Source organism: Vulpes lagopus, chromosome 2 (genome assembly GCF_018345385.1).
Source record: "Vulpes lagopus strain Blue_001 chromosome 2, ASM1834538v1, whole genome shotgun sequence".
NCBI lineage: Eukaryota > Metazoa > Chordata > Mammalia > Carnivora > Canidae > Vulpes > Vulpes lagopus.
The window spans coordinates 86,459,073-86,480,022 of NC_054825.1; the positions used below are offsets into that span (position 1 = coordinate 86,459,073).

Here is a 20,950-nt window from a genome sequence, read left to right on the forward strand (position 1 = left end):
CCTGTAAGCACAGGGTTGGGAAGCTGTGCTCAGCCAGTTCTCACAGAACAGAACAAGCTGGCTGTAGCTCTCCACGGGGGCTGGCCTAAACCTGGGTGACTGTGATCTTAATAATTACTGATTTAAAAAAAGCTTCTGTAATTATAATATGTGTACATGTGTGCATTTCCACTGGAAAATGTCTGGAAAGTTACATACCAGATAAACTTTAGGTAAGCATTCTTTACTTTCTCTCCTTTTAATGGTTTTTACCCCTTTGGAAGAACATTTTATCCATTTATTTATATGGACCTGAGGCTTAATGTGTGTTTCCCTGGTTATATTTACATTTTAAATTTAACCTACAGTAATTCTTAGTGGGGGCATATTTGATTTTGTGGTAATGCTGGCAGACACATCTGGCGTTTAGTGGGCAGAGACTAGTCCTGAGGTGCTGTAATGGCCAAGGCAGCTCTGCAGTTAGGAAGTGGCTCCCCTTCATCCAGGGTCAGTGGCCCGTGGAATGGATTTCAGGCAGTAGGAATATTGAGCGGGATAGGTCCAAAAAAAAAGTCTTCATTATGCCTCAGATTCTAACACATCAGTATCTATTCTTACATTTAGCTTATTTTTTTCAAATTTTTATTTAAATTCTGGTTAACATATACAGCATGATATTGTTTTCAGGAGTACAACTTAGTGATCCATTACTTACATGTAGTACCTGGTGCTCAAAATGATATGACTTCTTATTTTTGATCAGTTATGTCCAGTTTATAAGATATGCTAATAATACATTATTTCCCTTAATTCACACACCACCACCTTGGGCGTGTACTCCTCATTTTACCAAGTATGCAGTGATGCTGGGAGATAGGCCATTATCACACAGCTGGCATGTAATGGAGCTGAATTTGAACCTAGATCTTTTATTTCCTAATCTGGTACTTTTTATATTACTCAATACCTGAACACTTCTAGTAGGCCCAGGCCTTTATATTAATTTCCAAATAGTATAATTTCTCCCTGTTATGTAAACATTATCTCCTTAGGGACAAAATATGGTATTACCCAAAGTATCTATAATTGTTTCAGGATTGAAGTATTCTACATAAGTGGTCTTGACAATGATAGATGCATAAAAGGTTATGTGCTGTACTTTTAGCTTAACAATTATTATCTACACAGACTTATAAATAAAATACACAGACTTAAAAATAGCCACTTTTCACATACACTCACTTTTCTGGATTTTTTGGGGTCTCTATTTTGGGTTGTTGTTCTCAGAAGTCAGATTTCTAAATTATTGCAATGTTACTGTGGGGAAATACATACCTGATGATCTGTCATGGAGTGAACTCTATTACTATGATATTGAAGTATATTTAAATTCCAAGTTACAAATAGGATACATTCCTGACCAGACAGTATACTGAAACTTATATAATTTTAAGGTTTTATTGGGAGATATTAGAGTAGATAATCTAGGACTAAGACTTCATAACTGTTTCATTTAGAAAAAATATATAAGTGTAAGATACGATGAAATTGCTAACTTTTCTAAACATCTCATAACTTATAATTTAATAAATTCTAAGTTAATAAATAGGTGAAAAGAAGTACTAAGTGGGGGTAGGAAGTTATCTAGAAGGGGCACTGGCCCTCCCCATTCCTTGGTCTCTGGAGTCATATAGGAAAGTTCTATGGATTAAAAAATCCTCTATGTAGTAGGATAAACATATGTTCTTATGAGTCCATTAGACTTGGTGAAAGGCCATTCCTCCATTTACTAGCTGTGAAATATAGGAAATGATAATTTGCAGGGATGTTTAGAAGATTAAATGAAACTATAAACACCTTTGGCATATAATAAGTGCTCAGAGAAATAGCAGATATTTTAAATGAGAATAGTTATAATAAGTTTTCTATTTTAAAATGTAAGTACTGTAGGGAGAGCTAAAGTATTCATCATTCATGCCTTCCCTAGCATTACTTTAATAAGATAATTATAGTGCTTAAACTGTGGAGGAGCTCTGTGAATGGGAAGTCTTTTTACATTGTCAAGATGGGTTGGGGGAAGCATACCTTGTGAATTTGGGGTAGCATGACCCAGAACAGAGCAAATTTGTACACACAGACAAAGCTGAATATATGTGGATCATTTTCTTCAAATGCATAACCACATGACTACTTCTACTTCAATTAAACCCATCTTTTTCTCTAAGTTATCTATATATTTGTTTTAAAAAAATCACTGTTGAGGGAGGCAGCATGATATAAGAAAAGAAATATAGGTTAAAATTCTGGATTTGCCATCACTAGGTATTGTTTTATTTAATCTCTTACAAAGTCACTTGACCTCTCTGGGCCATTGTTTCCTCAGTCATAAAATATATTATTATGAAATTTAAATATCAGCGATGCAAAGCTGTCCTCATAGTGCCTGGCCCCTGTCAAGCACTCAATATATTTTAGTTTCTTCTCTTTTTCATTCACATAGATATTCCTCAAACTTTGTAGTACTGTGTCACTATAAATATACACTCTTATGTGTCTAATCAAAATTATTAAGAAAAGAAGCAGAATCACAAAAAGCAACTCAGATTGTGGCCTCTGCAATTTATTTTTAAATGATTCGGTGAAAATATTATTTTAAATATGTGCTTGTAGAGGAAGATGAAGCAAATGTAAAATTTTAACAATTGATGAATCTAGACAAAAAATATATGCGTGTTATATTCTTTGCATTTTTCTGTGGGTTGGTGATTTTGAAAATAAAAACATCTGAGAAAAAAGTAAGCAGTATTTGCTCATGTAAAGTAAGACCCTGAAAATGTTTCTTACTAATGCCTTCTCATAAATGTGATATTTAGTGATACTGTTTACTCGTAAAATAAGAAATAGCTTTATTATGCTGCGTAAGCAAGAAAATGGTCTTTAATTGTATTGTAGTAAACTTAGAATCTTAACAAAGCAGCAGACACAGAAATACCTTTTATCTTTGTCGCATTTTCTCTCGTGGGATTTTCCTTTATAGAGTAAGTGTCTTAACTTTGGTGTGGCTGATGGGCTCTTTTGATCCTTATGTTTATTAGCACAGAGATTTCCACAGGCAGATACTTCTCTTTCTTCCCCTTCCCCATAAAAAAGGTCAGCCAAAGTAAACAGATAGTATAGCTGAATATGTACTCTGTCTCGCAAACCTTTCATTTCAACTTTACCTAGTCCCCCTTACCCACAAAAAAAGGTCAGTCAAAGTAAATAGGTAAGAAACACGGCTGAATGTGAGTTCATATGCAGTGTCAAATGTTCATTTTACCTCATCTTTTAAGACAGTTCTTAATTCCTCTACATTTGTTCCATCAAACCACAAGAAAAATTATGTGGCTAATGATACGACACTTTTAACACTTGAGTAACTGTGATTGAATCCCTAAAATGATCAAAGAGTCGTTTCATGTCGTGTGCCTCTCAGATATCTTAGATGTGTCTTTGTAACTCTATCACAGGTTTTGCTTTGTGGCAGAGGTTCACTAAACTTCGCCACTGATATTAGGAAAGCATCTTAATGCCGTTGTCTTTGGTTTGCTTTTTAAGGATGAGAATATTCACATTCACATATTTGCTTAACTAATCAGAGTGTTTTAATACTGAATATATTTTGTGTTAATAAAGCATGTTACCTGATGAAAGGCTATGGTTGCCTGTTTCATCCTTTTGTCCCTAGTACCTGATACAGGTTTATACTAACGAAATGTTTTAGATATACGTGAATTTAAATTATATGTAAAGTTATATTACCCTTGGCTCACTCTGAGCGTAAAAGCCTACAGCAATTGTGTTTTAATATGGCTTTCCCTTTAATTATGTTTGAAGTAGTCATTAATAAAACTGCATTTAAAGTGGGAAGGCCTGTTGGGATAGGAAAGTGATATTTTTCAAGGATAAAATTTGCTGTTCTATTGCATTTAAGTCAGGACTGACTAAATCACAAAATTTTGCTACTTAACAAATTTGGAACCATTGTATTGGTACCTGATTCAGTTAAACTTACAGGGTTTTTTTTTTTTTTCTACAATCAATTATAATATGCAGTTTACAAATGAATCTCTTGGAGCTTCATATAAGTAATGGTTAAGGTGTTTGTATGTATGAAGCTCCCAAGTTTGTTGATAGATTGATGTTTTCCTATGTCCCAAAGAGTTTTTCGATTTGACTTGTTTTTATTTATTTATTTATTTTGATTTGACTTGTTTAAATTAGAAAAGTCTTGTGTTAATTATTGTCATACAGGAAATATCTTTTGATGAAGTGAAGAGTAATTTTGCAAGTTAAATGCCAGGTGAAAAGTGAAAGTAATTTCCTATAAAATGAAACAACATACATTAATTAGAAAGAAATATGTAAGACTTTTGATTCTAACTACTTTGATTTATAACTGCAGAACATTTTCAGAGCTATTTAGTGCTAACATTTTTTATTAAGAACCAAACCAAATCCATGTCTAATTCATAACCTAATGCAAGCACATGAAGAAATACATAGATCTACTAGGAGTGAGGAATGTTAAGCCTTAGCTTAGTGCAGTGTCAGTCACTGCTTTGAACTTTGAATTATGTTGATTAGTTCCAACAGAAAATTTATGGAGTTTGTCAGTTAATTTGTATTATAATTTTTAAGAACTTCTGTTGTGCAGTTTCACCAGGCATCTGGGTGGCTTTTACTGTGTATATGTATATTTTCTAAAATGTAGATAATGCTTTGCCTCATCTTCCACAGTAGGAAGTCAAAAGATAATATGTGAAAATGAAAATAAATCAATGAATTCTGTGAATATATTATTTGGAAATATAGAGGAAGTAAGCACAGTGTATCAGAAGAAACAGCCAGAAAAATGGAAAATGATTGGCTCTGAGGTGAAGGGCAGAGGGAACTGTGCAGGAAGCTGCTATTCTTTGTTCTAAGCCTTGTAGAATTAGTGGACTCTAATCTGTGCAATTACAGTTTTTATTTTTATTTTTATTTTTTTTTATTTTTATTTTTTTCAATTACAGTTTTTAAGAAAAAGGTAATTGAGCAGAAAACCTCAGTGTTCCCCCCCCCCTTAATTATTTGCACACAAAGCGAGCCTGTTTGTTTAGATCAACTGGGTACTACCTGCCAGCTGTTAGTACTTTATTCTTTCCCCTGAGAACTTAAGGATAAATAATTCACCCTCGAAGTCTGTTCTCTGAAGCTCCAGTCTGGAATGTGGCAGCATTATATATTCTGACATTGAATCTTAGAAATTTGACCTAATAGAGCGAACCATACCAACGATAAACACCAACACTGACTCATCTATTTGCCTCTTTAAAATTTAGCAGCGTCCCTTATGTTTTTTCACTGTTAGGGCATGTGTGTGCATGTGTGCAGGCTCGTGTGTAAAACAGAAACCATCTTGAGCTAGCTTCTATAGAAAAGCAGAGGTGTTACTCAGGATCTGGATCACTTAGAGCACCAGGGCAGGAGTGCTGCAGGGGCCAGCCAGGGTACTGAAACTGCTTGAGTTGAGTGCCTTCTTCTCATTTCTCCTCTTCCTGCACAGATTTTTTTTCCCCTTAAGCTTTCATATCCAGTCACCAGAAAAGAAGCAGAATTATTTGGTCTGCTTTGTGTGTTTTTTTTTCTCCCACATTTATCAGTGTCTCCTTCTCTCCCTCACCCCATCACTAACTGTCCTCCAGGGACAAGAGAGTTGTTCAGTAAAGGAGATCCTTGTAAGCTGTGTAGACATCCCACAACCTGACAACCCAAATGGGTTTATTCATAAAAGCTTAGCTGCAGAGGTGAGGACATTAAGAATTTCATAGTGATACAGCTGATAAAGGACTAAAGCACAGGCAAGCAGCTGCTATCACTTTAGTTTTTTAACACTTAGGTGTGAAGTTCTGCAGCCTCATCCAATCGCACCGTGGTCTGTACTTCTGTAAGATAACCTATTGCCACTTTTTGGTAGGTAGTTAACCTAGGTAGCCACATTTTGGTGCCTGTTACAGTTTGGTTGAACAGAGACTACTCTCATCCCTGAGATACTGATACTATTTCATGCTAGATAGAGTTCTTCCCATTTTGTTTCTTTTTTAAGATATTGTTTGAACTTGATTGGAAAATTGTTTCATGGTTCGATAGTTTGTACTAGTAAGCAGTAAACAAAATCTTTAACAGTGTTTGGGTTTTTTTCTTTATCTCCTTTTGTTGAGGTGTGGCATTCTTCAGAAAATCATCCTGTATCTCTGTGGATTGCAACTATGAATACTCTCAGAGCAAGCCTTCCATCAGCTAATGATTTTCTTTAATTTGTCAAAATACGCTAGGCTTTGTGGTATGGGGCTCCTGGGCTTAATGTTTATTGTGATGAAGTGGAGTAAGCCCCTGTGAAATACTGATCTCATTGAAGGTTTTTTTTTTTTTTAAGATTTTATTTATTCATGAGAGACACAGAAAGAAAGAGAGGCAGAGACACAGGCAGAGGGAGAAGCAGGCTCCATGTAGGAGCTGGATGTGGGACTCGATCCCAGGACTCCAGGATCATGCCTTGGGCAGGCGCTAAACCACTGAGCCACCCAGGGATCCCTCTAATTGAAGTTTTAAGTGAAATAGTAAATTGCACTTATTTTAATAGAGAATCTTTTTTTTTAAATTTTTATTTATTTATGATAGCCACAGAGAGAGAGAGAGAGAGGCAGAGACACAGGCAGAGGAAGAAGCAGGCTCCATGCACCGGGAGCCCGACGTGGGATTCGATCCTGGGTCTTCAGGATGGCGCCCTGGGCCAAAGGCAGGCGCCAAACCGCTGCGCCACCCAGGGATCCCTTAATAGAGAATCTTAATTCTAGACTTTTGTACTTAACCTTGACAGTTGTAAATATGGTTTCTGGATTTTTGTGAATGAGTTGTAAAAGTTGTCTTTGAAACTTATTCAGTAAAAAAAAAAAAAAAAAAAAAAAAAAAAAGAAACTTATTCAGTAATTCTTTTTTTTTAAAGATTTTATTTATTCATTCATGACACAGAGAGAGGCAGAGACAGAGGCAGAGGCAGAGGGAGAAGCAGGCTCCATGCAGGGAGACCCAAGTGGGACTCGATCCCAGGATCACGGGATCACAACCTGAGCCAAAGGCAGATGCTCAACTGCTGAGCCACCCAGGTGTCCCAGTAATTCTTTAAAATTAATCATATTTTTTTCATTTAGCAGATGGTATTTTTCAGTTTTAAACTTAATTTTTTTACCAGTTCCAAAAATCAACAACTCTCCAGTCTAGTCATGCAGATAAATGAGCATTAGCACTCAGTAAATATTCTTTAGTTAATGAATGAAAGCTTAGCTCTTTACAAGATTGTTTTTGCTAGTTTTACAATTTCCATGTCTTAATCTCAGACAATAAAATAAGACAATAATACAGACAATAAAATAATAAGTCCGTGATTCCATGTGTTCTGCTCAGGGAGGATTCACTTCAAAATGATGGGAATCTATGAGATTACAAAAAGAGCTGATCAGTTGAGTGATACAAAAGTGAGGAAGGGACAGCACGGTAGATGAGAGATCTAGTAAATGCATATTAAAAATATTAGAAGAAATGAAAATTTCTCCTTGCTATAGGAGTTCAGATTTATTCTAGCTTGTAATTTTCTTAAGAGTATTGGTTTTGAATGTAAGCTGGTGGATGAATGGAGTCTTGGCATGGGCTTTTGTGAATGGAATTTTCTATGGAGTTTGAGGAGTATGGGGGAAGCCTGACTTGGCCCAGGTCTATTTGACTTTGAGGATGTCAATCAGAACTACCTGGAGAGCCCCAGGCCACTTATATTCCAGATTCCTTGGCATGCCCCAGAGATAAAAACGAATGGGAGCATCTTTCAGTATAAAAAGTACTGGACATGGTGCCAGTAGAGTCTGTACATTAGGGTTGCCATTTATTAGCTATGTCATGATGGATTGCTTAATTTCTAAAGCAAATTCTTGAGCCTTACTCCATACCTCCAAAATCTGTCACAGGCACGTCAGGTGATTCTGACGCAAAGTTAAGTCTGAGAACTGCTGGTCTAGATCAGTGATTCTCAATTAATGGGTTATATCTGCCACTCCCCCACTTCCCAGCCCCCCAGAGATGCTCAACCTTGGCTGTACATTACAGTCACTTGGAGAATGGTTGAAAATTCCAATGCCTGTGACCTGCCCTGGGCCAATTAAATCAGAAATTCTAGGGATAGCATTCATACATCAGTAGTTTATTAAAATTTTTCAGTTGATTACATTCAGTCAAGGCTGAGAACCACCACCCTGCTGGCTCTTTCCCTTGCCTTCCATTCTGTCTCATATCACTGTTGTTTCTTATGGGAAGTTATCAAATCTGTATCTCTTGAAGTGCTGCTATATAGATGGTAATTCCCAGACCTAGCTGGTTGAGCATCACTATTTCCTGAGAAGGGATTTTTGGATTCCATACAGATCTACTCAATTGGAATTTTCAGAAAAAATTCCTCAGCAAAGTAGAGGAATGAGTCTCTGGTCCATCATTTGGGATCCATCTTTATAGGTGATTTAAGGTTACCTTACCTGGAGATTGGCCTTTGTTATTTGTTGTTCTTAATATTCACATTTATTTTTTATTCATTCATTCATTCATTCAAGAAACATGCTTTGGGTAGTCCATGTGTCAGATACTTTTATATATGCTAGAGATACAAAGAATAGGACACTGTCCCTGAATTCAAGGAGCTTAGTGCCTTTTAGAGAAAAATAGATCTCTGAGTAACTAAATGCGTGGAGGTCTTGTAAGTACTATGATAGAAGCCAGAAATATAGGAATCATTATTTTTTTTTCCTGTTCCAATAATAATTGTTGTCTTCTGTTGTATTCATTCTTCTTCCCTCATATATCTCCAATCCATTAGCCTTTTTTCATTAGCACTGTCACCATCCTAAATCCAAGCTGGTATTTTCTCTTTTTGAACCCATACTTCATAGGGCCATACTTTATGGGAACTCTGTTTGGTTTATAAGTTTTCTGCAGATTTAAAACTATTATAAGATTTAAAAGTTTACCAAGAAAATGTTTTTTTTTCTTTTTTTTTAAAAAGATTTTATTTATTTATTCATGATAGTCACAGAGAGAGAGAGAGAGAGAGAGAGAGAGAGAGAGGCAGAGACACAGGCAGAGGGAGAAGCAGGCTCCATGCAGGGAGCCCGATGAGGGACTCGATCCCTGGTCTCCAGGATCGCGCCCTGGGCTAAAGGCAGGTGCCAAACCGCTGCGCCACCCAGGGATCCCCCAAGAAAATGTTTTTAAAGAATGTAAAGTCGAATATATAAAACCTTCAGTTTAGTTTGTTTTTGTCCTTTTGTTTTGTTTTTTATACTTAAGAGAAAAATCCCAAATTCCTCACATGGGCTAAAAGACCTGTAGGTTAAAAGATCTGACCCTTTCTGCTCCAGCTACTTTCTACCTGGCTAACTCTTCAGCCTTCAGATTTCAGCTCAGTGTCAATTCCTCAGGATGTCATTCTTTTTTTTTTTTCTTTTTTTTCTTCTTTTTTTGGAAGATTTATTTACTTACAGCGTGAAGGGAAGAGAAAAAGAATCTCAAGCAAACTTTGCGCTGAGCATGAAGCCCAATGCAGGGCTTGATCATAGGACCCTGAGATCATGACCTGAGCCAAAATCAAGAGGTGGAGACTTAACTGACTGAGCCTTCCAGGCACCCAGGATGTCATTCTTATACCATCCTGCATTATCTTCCAGGCACTTGTCAATTGCAGTAACATTTATGTGTTTCTCTGGCCTTTTAAAAAAATGTCAGCTTATCCCACTGAACTCAGAACTGCAGGAAGGAGTGCTGAGGCCACATCTCTCTTGCTTCTGGTGGCCAGCGCAGTATGTAGCATATACGAGGCTCATAAATTGTTGAATGACAAGTAATTAAGCAACAAGAAAAGAAGCTGTTGTGATATTTCTTGCTCATCACTCTAGAGAACACTAGACCAAAGCAGTGCAAACAGGGAATTATAATTGTGCAATTTGCTTAGAATTTTAAAAATGCAACTAAAATTAATGTGAGTAAAATTAATTAAAATTCAGCTTGACTAAAATTCATTTACATGTAAGGTATGGAAAAGTAGCCAAAATTGTTTCCCATCTTTTTATTGTAGTTAGGAAAGACTTACAAAGAATTATGGACCAATCTGTAAGTTGAGAGTAGGAACGGAATAAGAAGAATTTTGAAAAATATCAATCTTTTACTGAACTCATATGTTGGCTGAATTTCAGAAGTATTAGTATAGGGATTCCAAATGATGTTTTAGTAGAGTAAAAAATAATTTTAACTTTATTTTTGAAATAGTTTGGGTGTTTTATTTAACATGGTGCTACATACTTGTTTTTTAAAGAAGTGTGGAATCAGGGGATCCTTGGGTGGCTCAGCAGTTTGGCGCCTGCCTTCAGCCCAGGGCGTGATCCTGGAATCCTGGGATTGAGTCCTGTGTTGGGCTTCCTGCATAGGGCCTGGTTCTCCCTCTGCCTGTGTCTCTGCCTCATTCTCTCTCTTTCTCTCTCTCTCTCTCTCTCTGTGTGTGTGTGTCTCATGAATAAATAAATAAAATCTTTAAAAAAAAGTGTGGAATCAGAAGGCAAACAGGAACCCAAAGAAGGCATTGGTACTGTGATAAATATTTCTCTCTCTCCATCTCCAATTTAAATGAAATATGTTCCCACAGTTCTGTAATATTTTTAATCATTGGAGGCCTGTCCTGTATATTTGCTTCCCATGAGAGAGCTTAAATAGGCAGTGATTTCATCAGCAAAGAGACAAAAAGGCACCAAGTAGTATATGTGCTGGACCAAAGCAAACATTGCACTTAACAATAATATGCTTAATTTGACCACTTAATGATAAATGTAGCCTGACTTCTCCCAATAAAAGGAGCCTATTTTACTTGTATGATAGGCATATGAAGGTTCTCAGATATGTAGAGCTTCTGGGACCTTTGATTTCAAAAGATTGCGAGGAGAGACCTTGCCTACTGCCTTAATTGCTAACATGAGAAAATGTGGAGAAACGCTCATCTCCTTCTTACTGCTTGCCCCTTCCTGGTGGAACTGGAATGGAGAAACATAGAGCAGTTTTGGATGTGTCCACATCGAACTGTTAACAGTTCAATGCCATTTGAGAGGGGGAATGAGGAAGAAAATACATTTTTTTCTTTTGTTATTAAAAAAGCCATTAGTGATGAAAGAATAAATGATAGTGTATAGATGCATTGCTTAGCTTGTGGTTTTCTCAACTTATTTAGCTTGTGCCATCTATTGTATTTCACTTGATATGTTTGCTAAGATATTTTAGTTTACTGAAAATTATTTTTAAATTATGAATATTAGTTTTTCTGACTTTTCTGGCTCCTGATGCCCTCGAAGTTAAAGTCAAAGCTCTGGTTCTCCCTGTTTAGCAAACTCTGTCAAGGTGAAAGCTGGCTTATTGTTGATACACTGCTCTGGGCTTCAGTCTTAGTTTTGACCTGAGTGTCCCTCATTGATGCTCTTATGAAGTTTTTGTGGTAGTATTTGTTTTTATGTATTATCTAGGAATTTTTTTTTTGGTAAGAATGTTGGCCTAGACACCTCATCAGCTATTCTGCTGGAAGTCAACCTCTCAAAATTTTTGTGTAAGTTGCACAATATGCATAGTTTGTGTATTATGTAATTTCTATGAGAGCTGTGAACTGATGTAATAAGCTGATAGTGCTTCTATGGCATTCACTAACCCTTCCTTCACCAAATAGTATCCTTAGAGTTTTAGCATGCATCTTGTTTGATGAATGTTTTGCAGATTGTGGGTAAATACCTGGTAGTTTTTCCCAGGTTAAAGTTATGGTGAGTGTGACTCTGATGTGGAGCTGTATGGTACCTTGAACACCCATTAAGCTATGTATTAGTGTAAATTCAGCTTTACTTTCTGTTTTTAAGTTTTATTTATTTGTGTAATCTCTATATCCAACATAGGACTTGAACTAATGATAAAGAGTCACTCGCTCTACTGACTGAGCCAGCCAGGCACCACCCCCAGCTTGACTTTTTGGGGAGAATTTCAGCTCTCCTGCATGTGTGACCTCCTTTGTCATACTTGCAAGCCAAAGTTAGATGTTTTCACACATGCATCCTTATTGGGCATCCTAAAGTGTATTAAGGCCCACCTCTTTTGTCCTAAGTGCAGCCTTTTCCTTAGCTGGCTCAAAACAACAAAATAGTAACAAAAACTGCATCCTAGGAACTTGTCAGGAGGGTACAAATGAATCCTTTTGCTTTTTATTATCCTTAAAAAGTTCTGCTGAAATTCAGAAACCAATTTTTATGATTAGTCTAAAGACAAATGCCCATCTATTTGATTGAAATAGAATCTAAATCCCAAATGAAGTCAGAAAGTTGAATATAGATGAAGTTGACCTTCCCACAGAATGATTCTACTACCCTTTGGAATGAATACCGTTGATTCATGAGTAGCAGCCTATGAAGCAACATCTCTGTGTTTCCTTCGAAGATGTTGAGGATGCTCTTTATTTTTGTTTATCAATTTCATTGCAGGTTCAAATTTACTTTCCTATCCTTTTCCTTTAACTCATTTTTTAGGCCATATCAAATAACTCATTTTTAAAACCATTTTGAATATTTTTTGGAACATAGTGGGTATATACAAAATCATTTGATTACTGTTTCAAGTAGTGCAAATCAGTGAATAACCATGTTCTAGAAATGAAATTACATGATGACTTATTTACTTTTGCTTATATAAACATTATCAAAATCTAGAAAATTAGATTTCAGTACAAGATCTGTCTTGACCCGAAGGAACAAATACACAAAGACAGTGGAGGCCACTATTTTGATTTCTGAAAAGGACTGCAGCCTGTTCCCTCATTTGTTTGAATAGGGAATTTTCAAAAGTAAAAATCACTCTCCTTAAATATTTTGTAGATTTCAGTAATCTGATAAAGGAGCTATTTATTCATTGTCTCTCTGGTGCCCACACAGTGGTTTATCCATAGCAACAATCTTTTTCAAACTTAATAAGACCAACCCTGTATTTATTAGGGAAATAATACCACCAGGTTAAACAAACTATGACTGTTGGTTCTGTGTATTTACTCTCTTTCAAAGAGATCTGCTAAACCCTCAGTGTGTTCCATGTTGCAGGTCATTAGGGAGGCTGAATTGGAGTATGACTCTATGATCCTGAATGTGCCATTTCTATGGAGTGTTTAGAATCAAATAAGAAAGATGATGAGCAAATACAGCTTTAGAAATAAAGTACTATTTTGTGTATTGAAAATAGAGCCAAGTTCCTATCTGTACAGTAGAAATCAGAGGCATATTATGGTAAATATTACCACTCCCAGTCTTCTGTAGATAAATAGAATACTTAATATTGGCCTAGGAAAACACATTTCAGTTTTTCTTGACTCTATAGAAATTACCTTGATGTAGAATCTATAAGAAAGACTGTGCCTCAAAAAGACGATTTTCAGAATTACAGAGATTTTCATAAGAGAACAGATTGTTTTTAAAGAATCTGAATTGCTGTTGAAATGTAAATTAAATCTAAGATCTTTTCATATCAGTTCTTGAGAAATGAAGTATTTAAAAGTCACAAAATGTTAGAGTTTGTGTAATCCAGTATCCTTATTTTATAATCATAAATGCTTTTAGAAATTGCTACAAAAGCATAGTATCTCTCATCTTAAATGTCCTTGTGCAATATAAAAAAAATTAAACTAAAACTTATTAAGCTTCTATTCTACAAGAATACTAATGGGAATATAATAATCTTTTACAAGGGTAGATGGATTAATAATTTCATTTTTTATATAATAGAATGGAGTACATTTTTTTCTTTATTAGATTTCTTTATGTAGCTCAGTAGTGGGACTCTGTATTTATGACTTGGTTGAAGCTGTTTTGATCAAGACCCTGCTATGGTAAATATTTGTTTTTTTCTTAGATACATTTTTTGGTAATTTTAGCACCTAAATTATTTCTTTCTGTTTATATTCACAGATTCTGGAACTTTTCAAAGCCTGACCCTCTTCTTGAAACAGTGGAACATCATACGGAGTTTACTTGTGGTTTAGATTTAAGTCTTCAGAGTCCTACTCAGGTAACGGGTGGTATCTCCTGATGTTTTTCCTACCCACAAAGTTTGCAACTAGCTCTATGCTTGGCCCATGTTGCTTTCAAGAACACACTTTTGCCTTTAGGGCAGGACAAAGTACATTTACTTAATTAACTTAATCTCTTTTGTTATATAAACTTGGGCATTTGAGTAGACTTCTCCCAATAGAAAGGGTGACAAGAGAAGAATGCAATGGGGAAGGATTATCCCCAGAGGTTGATGAGAGTCAAGAGTGTAGTTCTAGACTGTCCCACTGAGCAGTTGAGACAATAGGTAGGTCATTTTCTTCTCAGGACTATCACCATCTTCTCCACACTTCATGTCAAAAGAGAGGGTTCCGATGGGGAACCAAGTAGAGTAGAATGGCTGCTATTTTAATTAATAAATTTCAGGGGTGCTTGAGTGGTTCAGTGAGTGAAGCATGGACTGTTGATTTTGTCTCAGGTCATGATCTCAAGTTGTAAGGTCAAGCTGGTGTGGGGACTGAGCAGGGGAGGGGGGGTCTGCTTCTCTCCTTCTGGCCCTCCCCCCCTTCTGCCCCTCCCCCATTTGTGCTCACTTGCGTGAGCTCTCTCTCTCTCAAGTAATCTTTAAAAAAATTAATAAACTTCATATTTTCCCCTTTTGGTTGTCTTGAGGACTTGAGAGTCACTATTTTGGACTTTAAATATTCTTTAGAGTTTTTTTTTTTTTTATGCTGTTTCAGTTTTGGAAATTATAAACTCACGTCATACTGAATGTATGTCAAACTCAAACATACACAGTATGTTGAGTGATTAGACACTTATAGACCATGTGAAAACACCATAATCATAAAACGAAAATAGAGTATGACTAAGAAGTTATGTTTTTATGATGAATTTTAGAACTTGAACAAAAAACAGGCCTCATTTCTCATTACTGTATTCTTAAATTTAAGTTCTTAAATTTAAATGGATACTTTTTAAATTTTAAGAACTTAAGACAATTCTCATTTTAAAATATTCTCCCCCCGGGATCCCTGGGTGGCGCAGCGGTTTGGCGCCTGCCTTTGGCCCAGGGCGCGATCCTGGAGACCCGGGATTGAATCCCACGTCGGGCTCCCGTTGTATGGAGCCTGCTTCTCCCTCTGCCTATGTCTCTGCCTCTCTCTCTCTCTCTCTGTGTGTGACTATCATAAATAAATAAAAAAAAAAAAATTAAAAAAAAAAAAAAAGTTAAAAAAAATAAAATAAAATATTCTCCCCCCAAAAAATACATATTCTCATTATAGAATATTCTCATTAACATTAGAATAATAATATTAGAATAATTGTTTTTAAATGATTTAATGGCATTTCTTCTGAAAAGAAACTGTAATAGTGATGGATAAAATAGCATTATCTTTAATGTGAATACAGTGTGCTTCAAGTAAACTTGTTCCTTTTCTGAGAAATACATTTTTTATAGATGATTTTTAGTAAAATAATCATACTTCTTTGCTGTCCTAGTTAAAAAAAATTGTAATGTACCTATTGAAATGTGGCAATATCATACATAGGACTCTAAGTAAATATTTTTCTTCTCATACAGTTCTGTTAACCCATACTTTATGAGTCCAAGACTGGGGTCTCCTTAATGTATGAGGTCATGGCAGGTCCTTGTCCAGAGTGCCAAGTGTTTTCTAAATCCTCCACAGATAGACCACCCCATTAAAAGGAACTTTGTTTTCAGAGGATTTATTAATCATATTTATTAATCATTTCATATTAATTGTATTTTAAAATTTCTTAATAGATTTTATTACATGATTTTCTTTTTTTCTCTCTCTCTGTATGTAATCTCTTCCAATTGAATAATCAAATTCCATTTGTACTAAGAAAATAGTTGCTATTGAGAGCAAATAGGAATGAAGAAGCAAAAGTCTTTGAGCTCTAATAAGCATCGGGTTCAATGGCAGAATATACAGTTCAATTGTACTAGAAGTCTCCACTGGGTTAATTCATAATGGGACAAAAATTTGGGATTAGGAGGGACCTTAAAAGTAAAACCACTTTCTCTCATTCATTTACTCTTTCCACAGATATTTTCATATGTTGGACCTTGTACTAGATATTGGGGATTCAATGAGGAATGAAAGTAAACATGGGCCCTGTCTTCATAAAGCATTTAGTCTACTATTGTATCAACTAATCTCACAAATGAATGTGAACAGACAGCTGCGACAAGCCTAAAAAGGAGAAATATGTTGCTCCTCAAAGGTTCATAATTAGAATAGATATTTGACCTATATAAAACATCTGTAAGGAAGTGAGGCTCATTTGAGGTCTGACAAATGTGTAGGTGTTAACTAGTGAAGAGACAGAGGAATATCATAAATAGGCAAAAGTAATAGTATATCATAGACCCTGGGATAGGTGGGAGCATGGCTAGTACTTGAGAATGAAAGAAATTATTTCTTCCTTATTGATGGTGTATTATTCAACATTAGAATTTAAGAAACTGTATTTATTTATTTGTCATATTTTAAAAAACTGAGTGTTGAGAGTATCAACTAAATTTTATGTTTTTTCCCATTCTTCAAGTTTAGTCAACTTTACTTTATATAATTTTTGCTGTGTTGTAGGTCATACAAATGAAATACTGAAGAATTTGTATCTTTTATTAATGTATTTTTAATCTTTTGAAAGTATTATTACAGAGTTATCTATTTTTCTGTTTTTCTTAATGCTTTTTGACATTCATTGATTCTCTGTTTTATTCGGTCACATCTATTATCTACTACAGCTGTGCAGAACAGGTGATTACAGTACAGCGTTGACACATGTTAAAACAGAGGGAAGCAAAGGATGCTTTAGGAAAATATACACTCATTCATATATTTTTTAAATTTTTATTTATTTATGATAGTCACACAGAGAGAGAGAGAGAGAGAGAGGCAGAGACACAGGCAGAGGGAGAAGCAGGCTCCATGCACCGGGAGCCCGACGTGGGACTCGATCTCGGGTCTCCAGGATCGCACCCTGGGCCAAAGGCAGGCGCCAAACCACTGCGCCACCCAGGGATCCCTCATTCATATTTGAAGGCTGGGTATAGTTCTAGGCACTAAGATTAAACCATTAAACAAAGCAGACTAGATTCCTGCTGTCATGGAGCTTACATATTATGGCAGAAATCAAATAATAAACCAAAATATGACTTCGTATAGTAATAAATGCTATTCAAGATTGGACGAATTTGATAGAGAATGATAGGGTACTTTTGCTGGTCTGGAGAAGACTCTCCTAGAAAAGCGAAATGTGAGCTGATGGCTGAACAGTGAAATGAAGCCACCATCCAAAAATCTAAAGGAAGAATGTTTTTCACAGAGGAAACAACAGTTTAGTCATTGGTGGTAAAGAGTTTGGTATTATTAAGGACAGAAAGAAGACAAGCTTGACAAGCCTACTGAATGAGGCAGAGCGTGATGGGAATTGGGCAGGGGCCAAATTGTGTAGGGACTTGCAGACCATACTATGTTTGATTTTCTTTGTAATAGCCATTGGAGATTGAAAAGCAGAAGAATGATAGAAATTGATTTGTGGATTTTCTTTATTGAGGTAGAATTGACATTTCAGGTATATAGCATAATGATTTGACATTTGTATATATTGCAAAATAATCACAGTAAATCTAGTTAACATCTGTCTCTACACAAAGTGACAAAAAATGTTTTTCTCATGATGAGGTCTTTTAAGATCTCTCTTAGAAACTCTCAAATATAGAATACAGTGTTATTGACTATAGTTACCATGCTGCACCATTTTATATCCCCAGGACTTATTTATTTTATAACTGAAAGTTAGCACCTTTTGACTCCCTTTTTTTTTTTTTAAGATTTTATTTATTTATTCATGAGAGACACAGAGAGAGAGAGAGAGGCAGAGACACAGGCAGAGGGAGAGAAGCCTGCAGAGGGAGAAGCCTGCAGAGGGAGAAGCAGGCTCCATGCAGGGAGCCTGATGTGGGACCTGATCCCGGGTCTCCAGGATCACACCCCGGGCTGAAGGCGGCACTAAACCGCTAAGCCACCAGGGCTGCCCCATCTGTTGACTCCTTTTATCCATTTCTCCCAATCCTTACCCCTCACCTTTGGTAACCACCAGTCTGTTCTCTATATCTATGAGTTTGGTTGCTTTTTTGGTTTGGGGGTTTGTTAAAATTCCATATGTAATTGAAATTTTATGGTATTTCTTTGTCTGATTTCTCTTAACATATTATCACAAATAGCAAGATTTCATTTTTTATAGCCTAATTTTATTGTATACATATATATATGTGTGTGTGTGTATCTGTGGAGAAAAGGGAACGCTTGTAAACTATTGGTGGAAATGTACATTGGTCTAGCTGCTATAGAAAACAGTATGGAGTTTCCTTAAAAAAAATTAATAATAGAATGGCCATATAATCCAGCAGTTTTACTTCCTGGTATGTATCCAAAGAAAATGAAAATACTCATTTCAAAAGATGTATGTACCCCTATGTTCCCTGCAGCATTATTTACAATAGCTACACATGAAAACAATGAAGTTTCCATCATGGGTGAAAGGATAAAGAAAATACCATGTGTGTATACATACACACACAAATATTTCATTTCATTTTCATTGGGAAGGAGACATTCAAATGGAGATGCTAGGTAAACAGATTTAGGCTTATCTACCTCAGGAAAGAGTTTAGGGTAACAGATACAAATTTGGGAGTTTTTGGCATAAAAATAGTTTTGAAAGTTTTGGGGCAGATTAAAGTTAAGAGAGTATATAAATGAAGAAGAGGCTCAGAAGAAACTCTAGAAGTCTGGAAGAAGAGAATCCAGCAAAGTGGATTGAGAAGGAATGGTCATGGAGGTAAAAGAAAAGCTACAAAAGTATAGTATGCTTGAAATTCAAAGAAGAAGGTATTTCAAGAAAGGGGGCATTCCCATGTATTGCTGGTAGAAATGTAAAATGTTGCACTTACTTTGGAAAAGTTTGACAGTTTCTTAAAGAGTTAAATGTTAATTTACCATACATCTCAGCAATTACACTCTTGATGATCTAACCAAAAGAAATGAAAATATAGATATGTAGATCTACACAAAGACTTGTATGTGAATATTCCTAGCCAGAAAGTGGTAGCAGTCCAAGTGTCAATCAGCTGCTGAATGAATGGATAAACAAAATGTGGTAAATCAATACAATGGGATACTAGTCAAGAATAAAAAGGAACTGTTTGATACATGCTGCAACATGGATGAATCTCCAGAGCATTATGCTATTGAAAGAAACTAGATGCAAAGAGTGTATAATGTATAATTTACATTTATAGAGACAGGAGATTAGTGGTTATCTGGGGTAGAGGATGAGAATGGGAATTGTCTGCAGATGGACACACAGAATCTTTTGGGAGTGATGAAAATGTTCTAAAACTATTATGGTAATAGCCAAACAGTTCTGGAAAGATACTAAAAATCATTGAATTGTGCATTTAAAATGGGTGAATTCTATGGTATTTAAATTACATCTCAGTGAAGATATTTTTTAAAAAAGGAATGAGTATTCTAATTTTCCCTAAGATGTAAAAAGACAAAAAAGCATTATTCCCATTGTAAAAATAAGAAGTCAGACTCTAGAAACCCATCAGAAAGCTGAGATAGGGCAAACCAGTAGCCCAAAATCCAAGGAAGACAGATACCTCCTTCCAAGGAGAGATGGGACACCAGCGGTGTTTTACTTGCGGCAGAACACAGGAAGAAGACACAGCTACTACACAAATGGGATCTAGTGGGAAAGGTGGACAACATATGTGAACAGGTGAGGGACTTCAGCTAAGAGATAAAAATGTAAGAAAGAATCAAATGAAACTAGTAACTTTTTTAAAGTACCGTATCAGAGATGCAGTCCATCAGAAGACTCATCAGTGAATTAACTACCCAAGCTGAAACAAAAGGAGAAAACAAGAATGAGGGAAATAAAAGAGAACAGCATCTAGCATCTGTGGGACATCAGGTGTTCTTACATATATGTAATTGGAGTCCTGAAGAAGAGAGAGCAAATAGGGAAGATGTAATATTTAGAATTTTCCAAAAATAATGAAAGCCCAACCATAGGTTTGAGAATCCCAGAGAACCCCAAGCAGGATTTAAACAAATAAAACAACACATCAAGGCATACACATATTCAAACTGCTAAAAACCAAAGATAAAGAGAAAATATGAAAAGCAGGCAGGAAAAAAAAAGAAACATATCCAGAAGGAAGCATCTAGATATGAATTACAGCGGACTTCTTACCAGTAGCTATGCAAGCCACAAGACAGAGGAATGTCTTTTTAAAGCACTAAGTGAAGAATATAAAGAGGAATCTTTTGAATATAAAGAGGAAATGAAGGGGACACCTTGGTGTCTTAGTTAAGCATCTGCCTTTGGCTCAGGTCATGATCCCAGGGTCCTGAGCTCTGAGTCTAGCTCCCTGCTAGGGGAGCTAGGGAGTCTGTTTCTCCCTTTACCTCTGTCCCTCCTCCCCTGCTCATGTGCTTTCTCCAACTCTCTCTCAAATAAATAAATAAAATCATTTTTTTAAAGAGAAAGTAAGGAAATTTCAGACAAATTAAAGCTAGAAGCAGACTTGTGCTACAAAAAGTGTCAGAAGAAATATACCTAGACCAAAATGAAAATAAAGAAGCAGACAGGGAGGAAGTGAAGAGGGCAGGAAGAAAGGAAGGAAAAAAGATGGAAAGAAGGAAGAAAAGGAGAGAAAGAAAGAAAGAAAAAATAAAATAATTGGAAATGGCAAA

At 36.0% G+C, this 20,950-nt stretch overlaps 1 protein-coding gene across 1 annotated transcript in view; it reads left to right on the forward strand.

Annotated features, from left to right (window-relative positions):
• Positions 1–20,950, forward strand: part of PEX7 (peroxisomal biogenesis factor 7) — an 81,158-nt gene that overhangs the window by 43,576 nt on the left and 16,632 nt on the right. The window contains exon 9 of the mRNA XM_041745264.1: positions 14,067–14,166. Coding sequence (XP_041601198.1) covers positions 14,067–14,166 — 100 coding nt within the window. The remainder of the gene's footprint in view (positions 1–14,066; positions 14,167–20,950) is intronic.